General features: G+C 35.5%; 2 protein-coding genes across 3 annotated transcripts; both read left to right on the plus strand.

Moving 5' to 3' along the window:
- Positions 1–5,071: 5,071 nt before the first annotated feature.
- LOC125210795 (E3 ubiquitin-protein ligase bre1) lies at positions 5,072–8,816 on the plus strand. Its single transcript, XM_048110389.1, has 15 exons — positions 5,072–5,233; positions 5,326–5,407; positions 5,482–5,528; positions 5,642–5,731; positions 5,830–5,883; positions 6,070–6,147; positions 6,236–6,304; positions 6,401–6,556; positions 6,644–6,770; positions 7,235–7,275; positions 7,507–7,596; positions 7,666–7,770; positions 8,018–8,191; positions 8,382–8,491; positions 8,597–8,816. Exons 1-15 carry the CDS (start codon positions 5,198–5,200, stop codon positions 8,670–8,672), a joined length of 1,335 nt encoding a protein of 444 aa, XP_047966346.1. The 5' UTR covers positions 5,072–5,197; the 3' UTR covers positions 8,673–8,816.
- Positions 8,817–11,862: 3,046 nt separating this feature from the next.
- Positions 11,863–14,871, plus strand: LOC125213207 (serine/threonine-protein phosphatase PP1 isozyme 2-like). Of its 2 annotated transcripts, XM_048113615.1 has the most exons (5): positions 11,864–12,332; positions 13,339–13,449; positions 13,639–13,898; positions 13,984–14,199; positions 14,627–14,871. In XM_048113615.1, the coding sequence occupies exons 1-4, from the start codon at positions 12,134–12,136 to the stop codon at positions 14,152–14,154; spliced, it is 741 nt and encodes a 246-aa protein (XP_047969572.1). In that variant the 5' UTR covers positions 11,864–12,133; the 3' UTR covers positions 14,155–14,199; positions 14,627–14,871. The 2 variants fall into 2 exon arrangements, with proteins under 2 accessions (XP_047969571.1, XP_047969572.1); XM_048113614.1 differs by having other exon boundaries at positions 11,863–12,332; positions 13,339–13,898.
- Positions 14,872–16,428: the final 1,557 nt, after the last annotated feature.

Here is a 16,428-nt window from a genome sequence, read left to right on the forward strand (position 1 = left end):
AATGTTTTGTTTTTAATTTAATTGGAAGAAGTTGAGCTGAATATTGAAGTTTTGAATATATTTAAAATTATAACTATATTAAAGTTTAAAAGACATCCGAAGCTAATGTGGTTGTTAAGTGTAAACAAACCGAGGGTGTTTAACAGGGATGAGATCTCCAGCTGTTCTGAAAATCACAGCACAATTTGCTGTGCTTAAAATAACAAAATGACAAATTTGATACTCATTTCATTTTCTCTAATTTTTCTATATATATTTTTTATAAATGCTCAATTCATAAATATTTAAAATTGAATGAAAAACATATGCCTTGATTTATTATAAACGTCAATTATACTATAAATAAAATAATTAACAATGAAAGTAATAAAAAAATAAGGATAACATATTTTTGAAATGATAATTTTATTTATGTAATGATGATTTTAAATTATGCTTGCGCTTAATTTTTTATTATTTATAATATAAAAAATGAAAAAATAAGAATGAAAACATAAATATAAAAAAAAAGAGAGAGAATGGAATGGGTATAAAATGTGTAGTTTTGTTCCTTAATATCTGCGTTTTAAGCACGACAAATTGTGCTGTGATTTTCAGAATAGCAGGGGATCTCATCTCATGTTTAATATACCGTAGGCATGCGAACTAATTATAGTAGAAGAAAAAAATTGTTTTTATATTGATAATAATACCCATCAACATTTAAGAAAGATTAAATCGTGTCATTATATTTAAGGCACAAATTATGCAGATTCAGGTCTAAAGTTCAAACTTTGTACAATTAAAATAGGCATTTTCGTATCAATTCAGATGTCATAGGACGCATTTCTCTAATGACTACTAAATACTCACATTCTAAAATAAACTTTTAAGAGAATGATCAGTTTGCCACATAATTCCACATATTTATGCATACATTTTGAATTTTTATCCTTAAATATTGGATTTGTGCTCATTTTTAATCTGTAAAATCTGTATTGCATGAGCATTCCAATTTCCAAGGTCAGGGGTGATTGTTAAATTTGAAGTTGGATGCATTTGGTAACAAAAATCATGCATAAAGTTGTTTATTTTATATATACTCCCTTCAGGCCATTAGCAATGGAAGGGCCCTCACATCATCAATTTTTGAGAGGGCCTATCTCCCCACAATGGAAGGGCCCTTTCATAGGGCCTTCCCATTTCCACTTCATTTCCACATCATCATTTATTTTGTTTTAATTTTGAAGCACTTTTATATCTAAATTAAATAATTTTAAATGCAAAAAAATATTAATACGCAAATCTTCGTTGTATTACAAAATTAGAAAATAGAATACAACGAGAAGCAAATTTTGCATAAAAACTAAAAATAAAAATAAAGCACTAGCGCCTACCCCTCTGTCCCCAAATTTCTTCAATCATATCGTGTTGTAGACGATTGTGGGCCTCTTTTTGGCGCATATCAACAAATGCCCGAAGACGGTCGGCGAATCCGTGCGGTACACCCTGCCGATGGGACTCTCTAGCGACACCGTGGCTGGAGCCTGCAATGTCTTCGACGGGGACGTCGGCGACATCTTCATCGTCACTCTCCACTATCATGTTATGCAATACGATAGCGGCGTAGATGATATCAGTGAGATCACCCTTGTAGAAGAATCGCGTCGGACCTTTGACCAATGCAAAACGCGATTGGAGCACACCGAAAGCCCGCTCCACATCCTTTCGCGCCGCCTCTTGTCGTTGGGCAAAATAACTCCTTTTCTCCTCAGTTGGAAAACTAATTGTCTTCACGAAAACGAAAATGTATTGAAATAGAGAGAAGATTTAAGATGTTGGTGTGGAAAAGTGAAGAATGGTAGGTGTATTTATAGTGGAAGAAATGAAGTAAAAAATAAATCAAAAAATCAGAAAAAAAAAGCTAAGGGCCAATCGACGGCCCTCTCCCCACAATGGAGGGCCGATCGACGGCCCGTTCGGAACGGCCAAGGCCGATGCATCGGCCAACTTGGAGAGAGAACGGAGGGCCGCCGGACGGCCCCTCCTCCACAATGAGGGGCCGATGGTGGCCGATGGGGAAGGCCCTCCCATCGGCCCACCATTGCTAATGCTCTCATTCCCTATTCAATATCTCATTTTAATCTAATAGTACTCTATTAATAAAAGTACTACTCCATAAAAGAATGTCTGTAGAAAAATTATTGAAATACGAGTCATTTATATTAATTCTAGAATAAAATATGAATTAAATGAATTTGTGAAACGTAAAGTCTGATTATTAAAAATAGTAAAATAAAATTGAACATTTTAAAATGGACATCCAAAAATTAATAGGGGTTGTTATTTGGTATTTACTAATTATCAACATACTTCATTGAATCTAACTTTAATTAACTTGTGACCTGTCTTGATTTTCATGGGATTATATTTGGAGTAGATAATCAATCGGTTCAGTTAATAACTACACTGATTAGTCAGTCAAACAATTTTAGAACTAGCTTAAACCTCAGAACGAAATGGAATTAATTAGCCAATAAAATTAAAAATAAGCTCAATAAAATTTTCAATTTAAATTTAGTTGATATTATAGGCCATTTGAACTGGTTGTGTGTGAGAACACATGATTTGCTGTTGCGAGGATGATCATGTATATTCAGAAATAAGTTTTGTTTTATTCGTTGTTGGAAATCCACATGGTTCCATTGTTGGGTAAATCATTGTAAGTTTATATATGTATTAAATTCGGCTCTTTTAAGTTAAAGATATATTATCGGATCAGTCATTGTCAGTCATTTTTTCAAGTTAAATTTGCCCCACAGTCAGTGATCCGTTATGATACTACGTTAGAATTCACGAGGTTACATTTTAAAATCAATTAGTATTAAGAGGAGTAGCTTATATAATAATTTCAGTTTTCTCTATACACCATGCGAGAAAATTATAATCTATTTATAGTTTCAATTGCCAACACTGTTAATATTTCATTACAAGTATATGATTTTGGAATCATGACCTTATTTATACATATATAAAATGAACAAAACAAAAAAAAATGGAATCATATTCTTGCACTTAGAAATAGCTCCATCAATAGGAGTTTCACCATGGAATAAAGAGATGCAAAATCAATCAAACAACTTCGAATAATAATTCACGCGTACAATCACTCGAAATTTCCAATAAAAGTAAAAATGAATAAGTAGAAGGAAAAAAAAAATGCAAGGAACTCCAACATATCAAAACAAGCATCAAACAAACGCCAAACACCGGCCACTAACCGTCGCCGCCGCAACCTTCGGCGCCACCGTGACCGTGAGTACTGCCTTCCATCACGGACGCGTGGTGAGCGGCAGCAACCGCCGCAGCTGCAGATCCAGCGGCCACGGCAGCGCCTGCTCCGTTTCCGTCGCCAGGCGGCGATCCTCCGCCGCTACGCTTCCGGTGTCCTCTTTTGCCAGCTGAGCTTGAGCTTGATTCATTCTTCTTTTTAGCTTTACAGATTGTGAAGCAAAAGCAGACTTTTTTGCTCCACATCTTTAGCGATGCGTTTATTCTATGCACAATTTTGGTGTTGCTTTTGAAACGAATGGGGTCGTATATAGAGCGTTTGTTATGCACAAGCACTGTTGAGGCCAATGAATTAATATGGTGTATATATATCTTATTTTGTTGAATTTAAATTTTTTATTTTTTTAAGGAGGATTACCTATAACATCTCCTATAATATTTCTTATTACACACACAAACATGATAAGTGGCCTTTATTACACACACAGATAGTAGGAGATGTCATAGGTGATCCCCCTGAAAATATTTTAGCTTCTCTTTAATTTTTTGGATAAAGTGCTACTAATATTTATTACTCTTATTAAATGAATGGGTAACTAACATTATCATCGCCAATTCACCATGAGACAAGAAAGAAAGTGTTCAATACACCATTGCACATGTGAGCCAGAATGCACATCACACGCCATAATGGACATCAGACTTCCCCACGTGTAAACAGTAGAGATTCATATCGATTTGGACCGCCCTGATACCATATAAAAATAAGTGATCACTCACCTCCTCAAAAGATTTTATAGGAAAAAATTACTATGTATTAAGTACTCCCTCTGCCTGCATTTGTTTTGGACCACTCGGTAGTTGGAGCATTTGTCTTGGACGCGAGATTTAATAAACTGATTTACTAATAGTTAAAGTAGATATATAGAGGAAAGTAAGAGAGTTTAAAGTAAGAGAGCTGAAGAGAATAAATATAAGGGAGCGAATAAAGTTTTTGCCAAAAAAGTAAATGACTCAACTACCTTAGGACAAATAAAAAAGAAATACTATAACTTAACTATCTTGTGCCGGAGGAAGTATAAATGAGATAACATAATCACCATGTTGACATGCGAGAAGAATGAACGTTTTTAACGTTTATGTCCTTTAATTTGTGACATAAAATTACTTCTCCGCGCTATCTAATTGTTTTGACAAATTGATTTTTTAACTTCACACAAAAGGTAATACACTGTCTGCATAATATTATTCTTCGGTTTCAATAATCCATGCATGAAGGATACCCTGTTATCTAAAATTATCAGCATTATGTAAAAACGAATTATGAGGTATCAAAATAAAAATATTATTGTAAAAGTGGACAGAGAAAAAAACTAAATCTCAATATATTTAACAAATGTGCTTACAAATGGTGAAAATGCATCGTTCTTTTTAATTAATTCACATGAGCTGACTGCTAACCAACAAATAGAGCTTACTTCATGTGATTTATACTTAAAAACCAAAAATTCTAAAATCAACGAAATTTTGACGACTTAAAGTTAGACTGAGACATGTGATAGTGATTAAATTAATTATAGAAACAAAGTTAATAGACATATGATCGATATGATTAAGATTGTGGACACTTATTTTCTGTAAAAAGTTATTAACATGTAATTGACCTTAAATTGCGGTAGCTATAAGAGGATCCGCAATGGTGCTTAGGCTACTGGATGTTTCACCACGCAAGCACGCCGACGTGGACGACGAACAGTTTCTCTCCTTTCCTTTCAGAGACATACAACGGCCCGTTAAAAGCCCTAAACTTCACAGCTTGTTCCTCCATCGTCGGTTTGTTGGCCGGCGGCTGAAAAAACTCACAATCTCGCCCTCCTCTCTCAAATTTTCTGCGGCAATCGCTTGTTTATGTAAAAATAAGTGAGAGATGGAGGCTCGTCATGCATCTCTCGGTCGAAGAACGGTATCGATATGATTATTCATATTTGCGATCTGATTTTGTAATATTTTTCGATTAATCCGACCATCGTATGCTTGTTTTTGTGATTTCTGCAGCTGGAAGACATTCGACAGAAGCGTGCAGCAGAGAGAATTAGCAAGACCTCATCCGGACCGGATCTAGCCAAAATCCCTACCGGTAATGTCTCTTTTTTCTACCTTTTTGGTACTCTTTTTGTTAAATCCCCCTCTTTATTGTTTTGTTGCATTTAGACGCTACTGGTATCAAGAAATCGGAAAGTGCGACTCGACTTACGGAGGTACCAATTTTTTTGCTAGCTTTGGAAGGAAAAACGGATGAATTTTTTACTTTTAGGTTGTTTTTGGGTGCGATCTGATAATATCTCCTGTCGATTTCGATTACACAATGCAGAATGATATCAGTGGTTTATTATCTCAATTGAAAGACATGCAACAGAGGAATACAGAGCTGGAGGAAGCGAACAAGGAATTCACCTCATTGGTATCTTAATACGCAACCGTTACATCGTTAATAGATGATAAACTGTATGATTAGATGTGTGTTTATGATTAATTTATTTTTATTTTTGCATTGATCAGCTTCTGAAGAAAGAAGTGGAGAATGATATGATGCAGAAACGACTAAATGATCTGGTATGATGCCTTGGTTTGATGTAAATTTATGGCTTGCTCGATATCTTTTAGTGTAAATTGATCATGGGATAGATTACTTGTGATAACAATATAGTAGATATGTTCTATTTATGACATCCCAAGTATTGATTTGAAGGCCAATGAACGTCTGAGTGAACAACTGCTTCTTCTTCTCTCCATTTGCAGGAGCAGAACACAGTGCCTTTACTGAGAAAAGCTCTCAAGGATGTTGCAATGGAAAAGGATGCTGCAGTTGTTGCACGGGTATTGAATTACACTACTAGTCTATTTGGTTACACCAGATTCTTGATGCTCTCCGCCACCCTTATAATAAACCCTTATACTATTATAGGAGGATCTTTCTACTCAGCTTCGCACCCTGAAAAGGCGCATAAAAGAAGCTGAAGAAGAACAATATAGAGTAAGTCAGGGCAGTCTTAGGGAATGATTTAACAAAGTTTAGCTCACCTGCATCTTATCGTTTCATATGCTTATGCTTTTGATCCTATTGCGTTAGGCGGAAGAGGATGCTGCTTCACTAAGAGCCGAATTAAATGTGTTGCAACAGCAAACAATGCACAATCCATCAGGTGGCAACAATGCAACTGGATATTCAATTGATCAGATGCAAGCGATGGAAAGAGAATTGTCTAGTTTGAGGTCTAAGCTTGAGGTCAGATTTTGATGCGACTTCTTTTGCATGTCTGATGAGATTATATTGAGCTGAATATCATATTCCATCTGTTTTTGGAAATTTAAGCAAGAAGCAGTACTTAGACAACAAGAGCATCAAGTCTTAGTAGAGGAGCAAGCCCGTGCATCTGCTCTCATTGTTCAGAAGCAAGAGTTGGAAGAAAAGCTTGCCTCTGCCTCTAAAAGGATTTCAGGTATCACCATGGGCCACTTCATTCGTACTCGTCCTTTCTCAAAATATGGTCAACCAGAAATTATTATGTTCGCAATGCTTTTCTTGTTGGTCCTAGCTCCTCACATTAGGAATTAGTTAGTCATAATAGGAAACCTAGATGAATGAACTGTTTACCTGAGGTGGAAGGCTTTGGGAATCTCCGTTATTCTGTTGGTGGATGTAGAACTATTTGTTCACTATTTGAGGCTTCCTGCGTTTTAGTATCTGACAACTTTTTCACTTTCTCCATCTGGACCCTATGGTCACTTTTATATATTACTCTGGCCAGTTAGTGACATCATACTGTTGTATAATATAAACTCTTCATAGAGGTCAACAGATTTTTTTTTGGAATGCAATTTTGCCATTTGACTATTATTCTTGACATCTTTCTTCTTTCTATTTGCCATCAATTTTCTTTTTAATTTGCCTGTCTTAATGCAGAAAATGGAACAGAACAGGAGCACCAAAGGACATTCACACTGGTATGAATTTTTTGATTGACCCTGGTTAGTTCTGGAAAAAACATGGTTCCAACAAACTGTATGACAAACTAGATGTGATGTTGTTGCATAGAAGATGAAATTTATTATCAATGCAGTTAGTTTAAAATAGGTTGATAGATTTTGGTTTTGTTTCTTAAGATTACCACCCATTTATAGTTTGATGGAGTTGCGGTTTCTGCTTATCTGAACATATGCTAAGCATGTTTGCAGGAAGACAAGGGGAGACTTGAGAAGCAACTGCATGATATGGCAGTAGCTGTTGAGAAACTGGAATCTAGCAGGCAAAAACTTCTAATGGAGGTAAATGATTTTTGTCGGCCCATTTAGCATCAAGAATACAACTTATTATACATCAGTTTTTGTCTACAGATTGACTCCCAATCTTCGGAAATAGAAAGATTATTTGAAGAAAATTCCAGTCTCTCATCTGATTATCAAGAATCACTGGAACGAGTAGCAACTTGGGAGAATCAGGTGCCTCTTATTTTATCGGCTCATGTTTTACCTATATGGCTATATGCCTATATCCTTGTACTTCATTCACTGGTTAGCCGGATGACTGACTCCATTCTAGTTTATCCTACTATTCTGTGAAGAAGATCCCTGTCTCTTTATTAAAGGATCTGGGGCTACTTTTACTGCAATGTGTTATACACATTCCTTCTTGAAAGGCATTCTCAATTTACTGTCCAAAATCTCACTTTCCTTGGTATTTCTATAGGTCAAAGCTCATATACAACAAAATGAGGAACTTCGAAAAACAGTGGACAAGTTGCGGATGGAGCAAGCCAGTTTACCAGGTCTGAATGATAAAGCTTTCCAATCACTTTCTGGCTCCAGCAGAGGTGATAATGTGATTGAATCTCAATACGGGGCTGAATATATTTCCCTGAAGGTTTGTCAGTGAAGCAATTCTTTTGGTATTTCTTTTGTTGATAAGATCTCGGTTTTCATGAAGAGAGGGTGCAAAGTTTTCATTGTTGGAGCTTGAGTATCTGTAACTAAATATCAGTGCTCTTGTTAACCGTTTACTTCCTTGGAATATGTCTGCTTTTGGGGTAACTCGGTGTTTTAACTTGCTATAGGGACAACTAGCTAAAGAGCAAAGCAGAGCAGAGGCTCTATCTGCAGACGTATTGCAGCTCTCGACACGCCTCCAGCAAGCGACAGAAGCGTACAACGGTCTCTTGCGCCTGTACGTATTATCCTCTACTACTTCTAAGTCTATCTCCTTTTGCATGTGTTTGCACTTTCGCTTCTCTTTCTAAACGTATTATGCACGGCTGTTATGCATTTTCAGCTACAAACCTGTGTTGCGGAATATTGAGAATGGTCTTGTGAAGATGAAGCAAGATGGGTCGGTTACTGTACAGTAACATCCCACTAGTGTTTGTGTTTTTGTATGAATAGAAAACTCCATTTGTTGATCGATAGCAATTCTTTTGATAAATGTGGATAACAAGATGAGCAGAAAATTTCTGTCATTTATGATTGATATTTCCCTTTTTTATTTTACTGTATATTCATTTGTATGTATTTGAGTCATATATATAAATGACTTTGTATTTTCCGTTGTACAAAGCGCGCAAACTTGCAGTATTCAAAATCCTGCAAGATTTTTACTTTTTGGGCCAGAACTAATATAAAAAAGGGAAACTAAATATTCGAATCGAATTCATATGACAAATATGCGATTGAAATTGATTTTTAGTTTGAGTTATAGTAGTTTATAAAAGGTGTAACTGCTTTTAAAGTCACCAAACTTTCCATGAATTTTGGTTTTTCCCACGAACTTTAAAAAGTTCGTGTAATGTCACGAACTTTATTGTCGGTTGCCATTTTCCCATGTTAGGTTTTCCGGTCTGATTCAAACTGTTCGTTTCCTATTAAGACAATGTCCAAATTCTTTTATCTTACTATCATTATCTTCGTCTTTGAAATAGCTTCGCGTGGGTACCTTGTACGCCTCAATCGGAACTCGGATGAAGAAGTTATGGCCATTATGATGGTACAAGGTCGCACAAAGGTCGCAGCCTTCATCAAATGGCCATAACTTCTTCATCCGAGTTCCGATTGAGGCGTACAAGGTACCCACTCGAAGCTATTTCAAAGATGAAGATAACGATAGTAAGAAAAAAAAATGGACATTGTCTTTTTAGGAAACGAACAGTTTGAATCAGACCGGAAAACCTGACATGGGAAAATGACAACCGACAATAAAGTTCGTGACATTACACGAACTTTTTAAAGTTTATAGGAAAAACCGGAATTCATGGAAAGTTGGTGACTTTAAAAGCAGTTACCCCTTTATAAAATTTGAAACTAGACGCATGATAGGATCATAGGAAAACCCTCATAGTTTTCACCATACAATTTCCATAGTTTTTTTGGTTGCTATTTTAACCAAATTCACTATATTAGCATTAACGTAACCGAAGCTTTAAATATGTTCATTTATTGGCTACGCTCATTCCATAGAGTAACCCACCACATGTATTTATTAACTGCAATTATTTTTATGTAAGTTAGTAGTACTACATTGTGTTTAATCAAGTGACATGTTACAACATAACTAATAAATAGCACATAAGGAATTATATGTTACATGTAAAATAAATCAAATCAAACATCAACGTAAAATCCATAATGAACTCTCGTTTTGCAGTCCAACTTCTCCTTAGTATAAATAGGTATGTTATGCTTTTGGAAAACATCAACCTGAGCCAAAATGAAGTCCCTATTCCTCCTCTCTTTTCTCCTATTTGCGGCGGTGAGCAGCGGCGCCGCCCGGATAAATAATGAAACTCTAGCCTCCCATCCAAAGCACAAGAGTATACCTTCTAACCCCCACCCTAAACCACTTCCTCACAAGCACGCTCCTCCACCCCATCATGATGGCCACCACAAGCCTCCTCCTGCGCATCATCACAGCCACCACAAGCCTGCTCCTGCGCCACATCACAGCCACCACAAGCCTTCCCTGCATCATGGCCATCACAAGCCTTCTCCTCCACCTCATCATGATGGCTACCACAAGCCTTCTCCTGTGCATCATCACGGTCACCACAAGCCTTCTCCCCACCATGGCCATGACAAGCCTTCTCCTCCTCCCCATCACGGCCACCACAAGCCTTCTCCGCATCATGGCCACCACAAGCCTTCTCCTGTGCATCATCACGGTCACGACAAGCCTGCTCCTCCGCCTCATCATGGCCACCACAAGCCTTCTCCTTCACATCATCGCAGCCACCACAAGCCATCTCCTCCGTCTCATCACGGTCATTAAAGGAATTCACCGCCCTGATACTGACGTCCTTCTCCATCAATACGAGTTAACTGCGCGATCAATTCAGGAGAAGCAAATAAATCTAAATTTTATCCAACAGTTATTGTTTAATTATATGTAATAGTATGTTGTTACAATGAATATACCTGCTAAAATGTTTTTCTAGTATACTGGTGCTAATAGTAGCTTTTTTTTCTATACTGAAAATCAATAAATACTTACGCTTTTTAACGTGTTAATGTGAAAAAAAAATAAGATACAAATTAAAGTAGATAAGTGGGGAGAATATTTTTCTAAAAGAAGTGAAGTATGAGAAAAAATAGTAGTATAAGAAAGATTAAAGCTGTTAATTTTTACAGTAAATACAAATGACTATATTAGAGCTATCTCCAATGGAGATAGGCTAGCCACTCTCTCTTCCTGCCACGTCATCAGTACTAAAATTCCACCTGTCACATCATCATTTTAAGTAAATAGGCTAGCCGCAATAAAAATAATTCAAAAACAGCTAAATTTACGGAATTAAATTTACGATAAATTACGGAATTAAATTTACGAGACATATTAATTTCATTTTAAAAAAAAGTACATTCATTAAAAAAAAATTTACATAATAAAGAAAAAAAACTATCACCGTGCAGTCTTCCGTGCCCACAACTCTTCAATTAAATCCTTTTGGAGTTAAATATGAGCATTCACTTGGCGCATGTCGGCATGCTATCCGGTGGGCTAGCCGCTATTGGAGATGCTCTTATATTGAAACATGTCAAAATAAAAATGCAATTCTATTAACAAATGATGGAGTAGTATCATGAAAAAACATTCTCCAAGGAAGAAGGTATTTGAGAAGGTATTATACTTTATGTTTTTAATGCATTTTATACTATTATTTTATTGAAGTAGCATTTTGAATAACTAAATTAAACGAAATTAATTTAAATCCAAGCACGGCCCTATGTTTGAATTGAAAATCCGCTTGACTCAATTTGGTTGAGAGAGAGAGAGAGAGAGGCCTCCCCAATGAGTAAAAATTCTATAGTCCTTTTATATTAAGTTGGCATAGTGAGTTGGTGTGCCTCACCAATAACTAATTGACAAATAAAAATAAAAAATGATTTAAATGCCACATGAATTGAACACCAATTCAATAAATCTTTACATAAAATAGACATCTATTAATTAAGGAAAGTGACATTTATGTTACTAGTATTCGTATTAAATATGGAAATTAGAATTATAAAATATGCGTGCAAAAATACTAGGAGTCCAACACGAGCGCGTCTAATCATCACATGAATCCATTTTCTCGCATAGGCATAGGCATAGGATATAGTCGCCTCCCCCTCATCTCCCATTTTTAGCCTTTTCTTCTCCTCAAACATCCAAATCCTCATTTCACTTTCACCCCTCCCTATATCGGGAATCGAGATCCCCCTCATTTAATCGCTTCTCGCCATGAAGAGCTGACCAATCTGTCGACCCACTTTTGCTTATTGGGATTCTAGGGTTTGTTATTGGGGCCGATCCTTTTATCCCTCTCTAGGGTTTGTTATGGCGTCGAATGGGCAGGGAATAGAGCCCGCCTTGTTGGATGACATAATCAATCGGTTGCTCGAGTTCCGCAATGCGCGGACTGTGCGTCAGGTGCAGCTCTCGGAGAATGAGATCCGCTCTCTCTGTACGACGTCGCGGGAGATCTTCCTCTCTCAGCCTGTTCTTCTCGAGCTAGAAGCTCCGATAAAGATATGCGGTATGAGTATGGACCTTTTATGAATTGAATTGTTCGTGATTGGGTTGGGACCTTTTATGAATTAATTGATGAATGAATGAATCTAGGGTCAAAGTTTGGCCCTTTTTCTTAATGGGGATATGGTCCATGAGTTATGTTTTTTATTTTGTTAAACTGTACGTTTAATGCGCGGTCGAATTGCATGTGATTCCATTCCTCTGTTTCGTGCGGTCTGATTTTTGGATGTAAAAACAGTATGTATGATTGCTTAGCTGGATTCCTTGCAATCACTTACATAAAGAGGAATTTGGTTTGTAAGAAGTGCATTTCCATCTTATTTTTCAAACTTATATGAGCCCTAATATTTCAGAATGTATTGAGTGCATTTTCTTCTTATTTTTTGAATTTTTAGTGTGTGCTCATTTTGTTTTGTATCGAATTTCATCTATATGGCCTTGAGCCAACATGCGATACGTATTTCACCAATCTTGCATTTGATAAAATAGAATCACTAGACGCTGGTTATGAGTTGGATGTTGTACTTCTGCTCTAGCTACACTACCTGATTTTATGAGTTTGTAGTCATATAACATTCGAAGGTGATGGAAGCATAAAATTTGACTTTTGCACCTTCAAGTTTATGTTCTTAGAATCATGCTATTAGTTAGTGAGAAGCTAGTTTCTTTATTCATTGTCAATTTGCTGTGTTGTCACTGGATATAAGAAGCTAAGAATTTGGGACTTGTCACAGTGTCATTTATTGTTTCTTGGTATAAGTCAAATCGGTAGAAGATAGCTGCTTTGAAATTTTTTTCAGTGCTCCTGTTATTTTCAAGTTTGCCTCCATCATACTTTGGAGAAATATCACTTAGCTCATAAGATGGAGCTAATGTTTTTCTATGTGAAAAATAAAGTTATTTTGTTGCCTTGTTTTCTACCCCTTATAATTAAAATTGATTAAAAGTTATTGTCTGTGTGTGTAATTCTGTGTATATGTTTTAATATCTTGTATTTTTTTGGATTACAGGTGACATCCATGGGCAATATGGGGATCTTCTAAGGCTATTTGAATATGGGGGATTTCCGCCAGAGGCCAATTATCTGTTTTTAGGGGATTATGTGGACCGTGGCAAACAGAGTTTAGAAACTATATGCCTTCTTCTTGCCTACAAAATCAAATATCCTGAGAATTTCTTTCTCTTAAGAGGAAATCATGAATGTGCTTCCATCAATAGGATATATGGATTCTATGATGAATGTAAACGTCGATTCAATGTTAGACTCTGGAAAGTTTTTACTGATTGTTTCAACTGCCTTCCTGTGGCAGCTCTTATAGATGATAAAATACTCTGTATGCATGGTGGGCTTTCTCCTGACCTGACAGACTTGGATCAAATAAGAAATTTACCTCGTCCATCTGATGTCCCGGATTCTGGTCTGCTTTGTGATTTACTTTGGTCGGATCCCAGTAGAGAAATGAAAGGTTGGGGAATGAATGACCGGGGAGTCTCATACACATTTGGTGCCGATAAGGTGGCTGAATTTTTGATGCAACGCGATATGGACCTTGTTTGTCGTGCTCACCAGGCATTACTTCTTCCATTTCTAGTTGATTATTTACCTTACTCTTTAATGTTATTTCTGCCATCTAACTGGAGCCTTTTTTGAGCAGGTTGTTGAAGATGGATATGAATTTTTCGCTGATAGACAGCTAGTAACAATATTTTCTGCTCCCAACTATTGTGGTGAATTCGATAATGCTGGAGCCATGATGAGTGTCGATGAGAGTTTGATGTGCTCTTTTCAGATTCTGAAACCATCTGATCGAAAGCGGTTCTTGTAGAAGCTAGTATGATAACACTTGTCTCAGTTCTCCTTAACTGCCCAGGTTTGTGGTGATTTTGTTTGCAATTGTCTCTTTTGCTTCCAAGGGAAATTGTGTTCTGTTGACAAGATGGGAGTCTCCCCATCGATGATTAGTTGCTTCTAAAGAAATCATAAGATATCAGTCTAAAATCCTTTTAAAATCTGTTCTGTACCTTGCATAATATGGCAATGGCAGCCTCATCTTTATTCTTGTATTTCCTTCTTTTTTATCGTGTCTTTTGTACTGCAGCATTGACCAGATAGACTGACCGTGTACGGTAATGTGGTTTACAAAAAAGAAATTTATGTATGAACTGGGTATTTACTGTATGCTATATAGAGTTTCAGAGGCAATTGGTTGCTTCTTACTATTAGAGTATTGATCTTGAGGTTTGTTTTCAACTTTTCTCCCACGAATCGTACATCATATATGCTTTTACCTTGTACAGATGTGTCACTCAGAAGAAACAGGCTTCCTAATGCGTGTAGAATGTAGAGACGGGAGTGTTCCAGTGCCATTCAAGGCGAATTAGGTGATCTTGTTTGTCACTGTCCTGAGGTTCTCCAGAAAGGCTTATTTCGTAAGCTATGTATTTTTAATTTTCATCGACTTTTTCCTTAATTTTTCTCTATACTTCTTTATGATTCGACTGTGTAAATACACATCTATATATCGCAATTACAATTTGTAGTATGTTGCTGATTTTCATCCAATTTCTCATCTTTTTAGTCAAATTCTGCTAAAAATTTGTTGTGCAACAACTGCTTATTTTTTAGATTTGGGCGAATTTTCTTTATAATCTATATTCAACAGTATTAGGAAATTAACTGCTATTGTTTTTTTTTAATTATTACACTTTTTGTTACAGTAACATTCTACACTTTAAATGATTTTTTGTTGGATAATTCAATTTCCGAAAATAAAAGAAAACATAGAACGCGAGTTTATCAAATATGGCTACATACCTTCTTAACACATGCCACTTGAGATATCTTTTTATTTATTTAGAAGGCACTTGAAAAAGTAGTTAGTTATGCTTAAATGAGTATTTATAAGAAATTTCACATTGTTCTAAAGAAATTCAGATTAAAGAGTACATAATTTATTTTCAATATTGATTTTTTTATAATCATGATTAATAATAATTAATATTAATGTAATTTACTATTTAATTATGAATCATATTATATTAAATAGTAATAATATTTTATTATTATTTTTTCTTAAATTAATAACTAATAAAATACAGTTAACAAAAAATTAAAATTATGACTTATATTCATAATAATATAAAGCGATTGAATATTTTTAATTAAGTATTTCAGTCATAAGATTATACTTTCTTTGTCCCATTAAAAATAAAACGTTTTCTTTTTTTGGTTGTCTAATTAAAAATAAAACGTTTCCAATATGGAGACAACACCTCTATTTTTTCATCTTTTTTACTCTACCTTCTCTTCTTTAACTTCCAAAACTTCACGTGACGAAATTCAAATGTTTCATATTTATTCGGACGGAGAGAATACTATTAAACAATTGACGAGGAAACCGAAACTATGAAGAAAAAAGAAAGTAAGACAAAAGAAATCGCATGTTAGTACTACTTTAATTGAAAAGATTATGGAGTATATTTAGTCACTCTATAGCTTCGAGACGTTTCTCTATTTTGAGTTAGTCAGTCAATAGTTAGATGGTATTAACGCATGTAGTTATAAAAAAACAAAGTTTATAATTGAAAAACTATTTTAGATATTTACGAATTTGTTAAATACAGTTGTAATATGAGAAAACGTGTGCATGGCTCAAAGTGAGAATAATTTTGTAGTAATTGATATTAATGCATCATCAACGATAGTTGACCATAGTTTTATCCTTATCACGATACTGATGAAATAAGAATCAAACAAGTTAATTAGCTCAAATTTTAAAAATTATTTATATTCAATCTGTATTCTAGACTAATCCTCAATGATAATTGATAAACGTCCTAATAACGTCCACTTATGGTATTGCTGTTGCATTAGTAATGTAAAAATAAATCATACTCCTATATTTATATTTTATAAATTTCACTATTAGGTGATTTAAACTTCAGACTACAAGTATCCTCGTGGCTGAACCGACTGGTTTTTGGTTCGAGGTTGTTAATTAGGGGGGCGGACCTAATGTGGCTCAAGCAAGCGGCTCATGATGTCCGCGACTGAGAGAAGCACGTTTTTCCACTTAATAAAAATAGTAGTATTAAGATTT

Source organism: Salvia hispanica, chromosome 3 (genome assembly GCF_023119035.1).
Source record: "Salvia hispanica cultivar TCC Black 2014 chromosome 3, UniMelb_Shisp_WGS_1.0, whole genome shotgun sequence".
NCBI lineage: Eukaryota > Viridiplantae > Streptophyta > Magnoliopsida > Lamiales > Lamiaceae > Salvia > Salvia hispanica.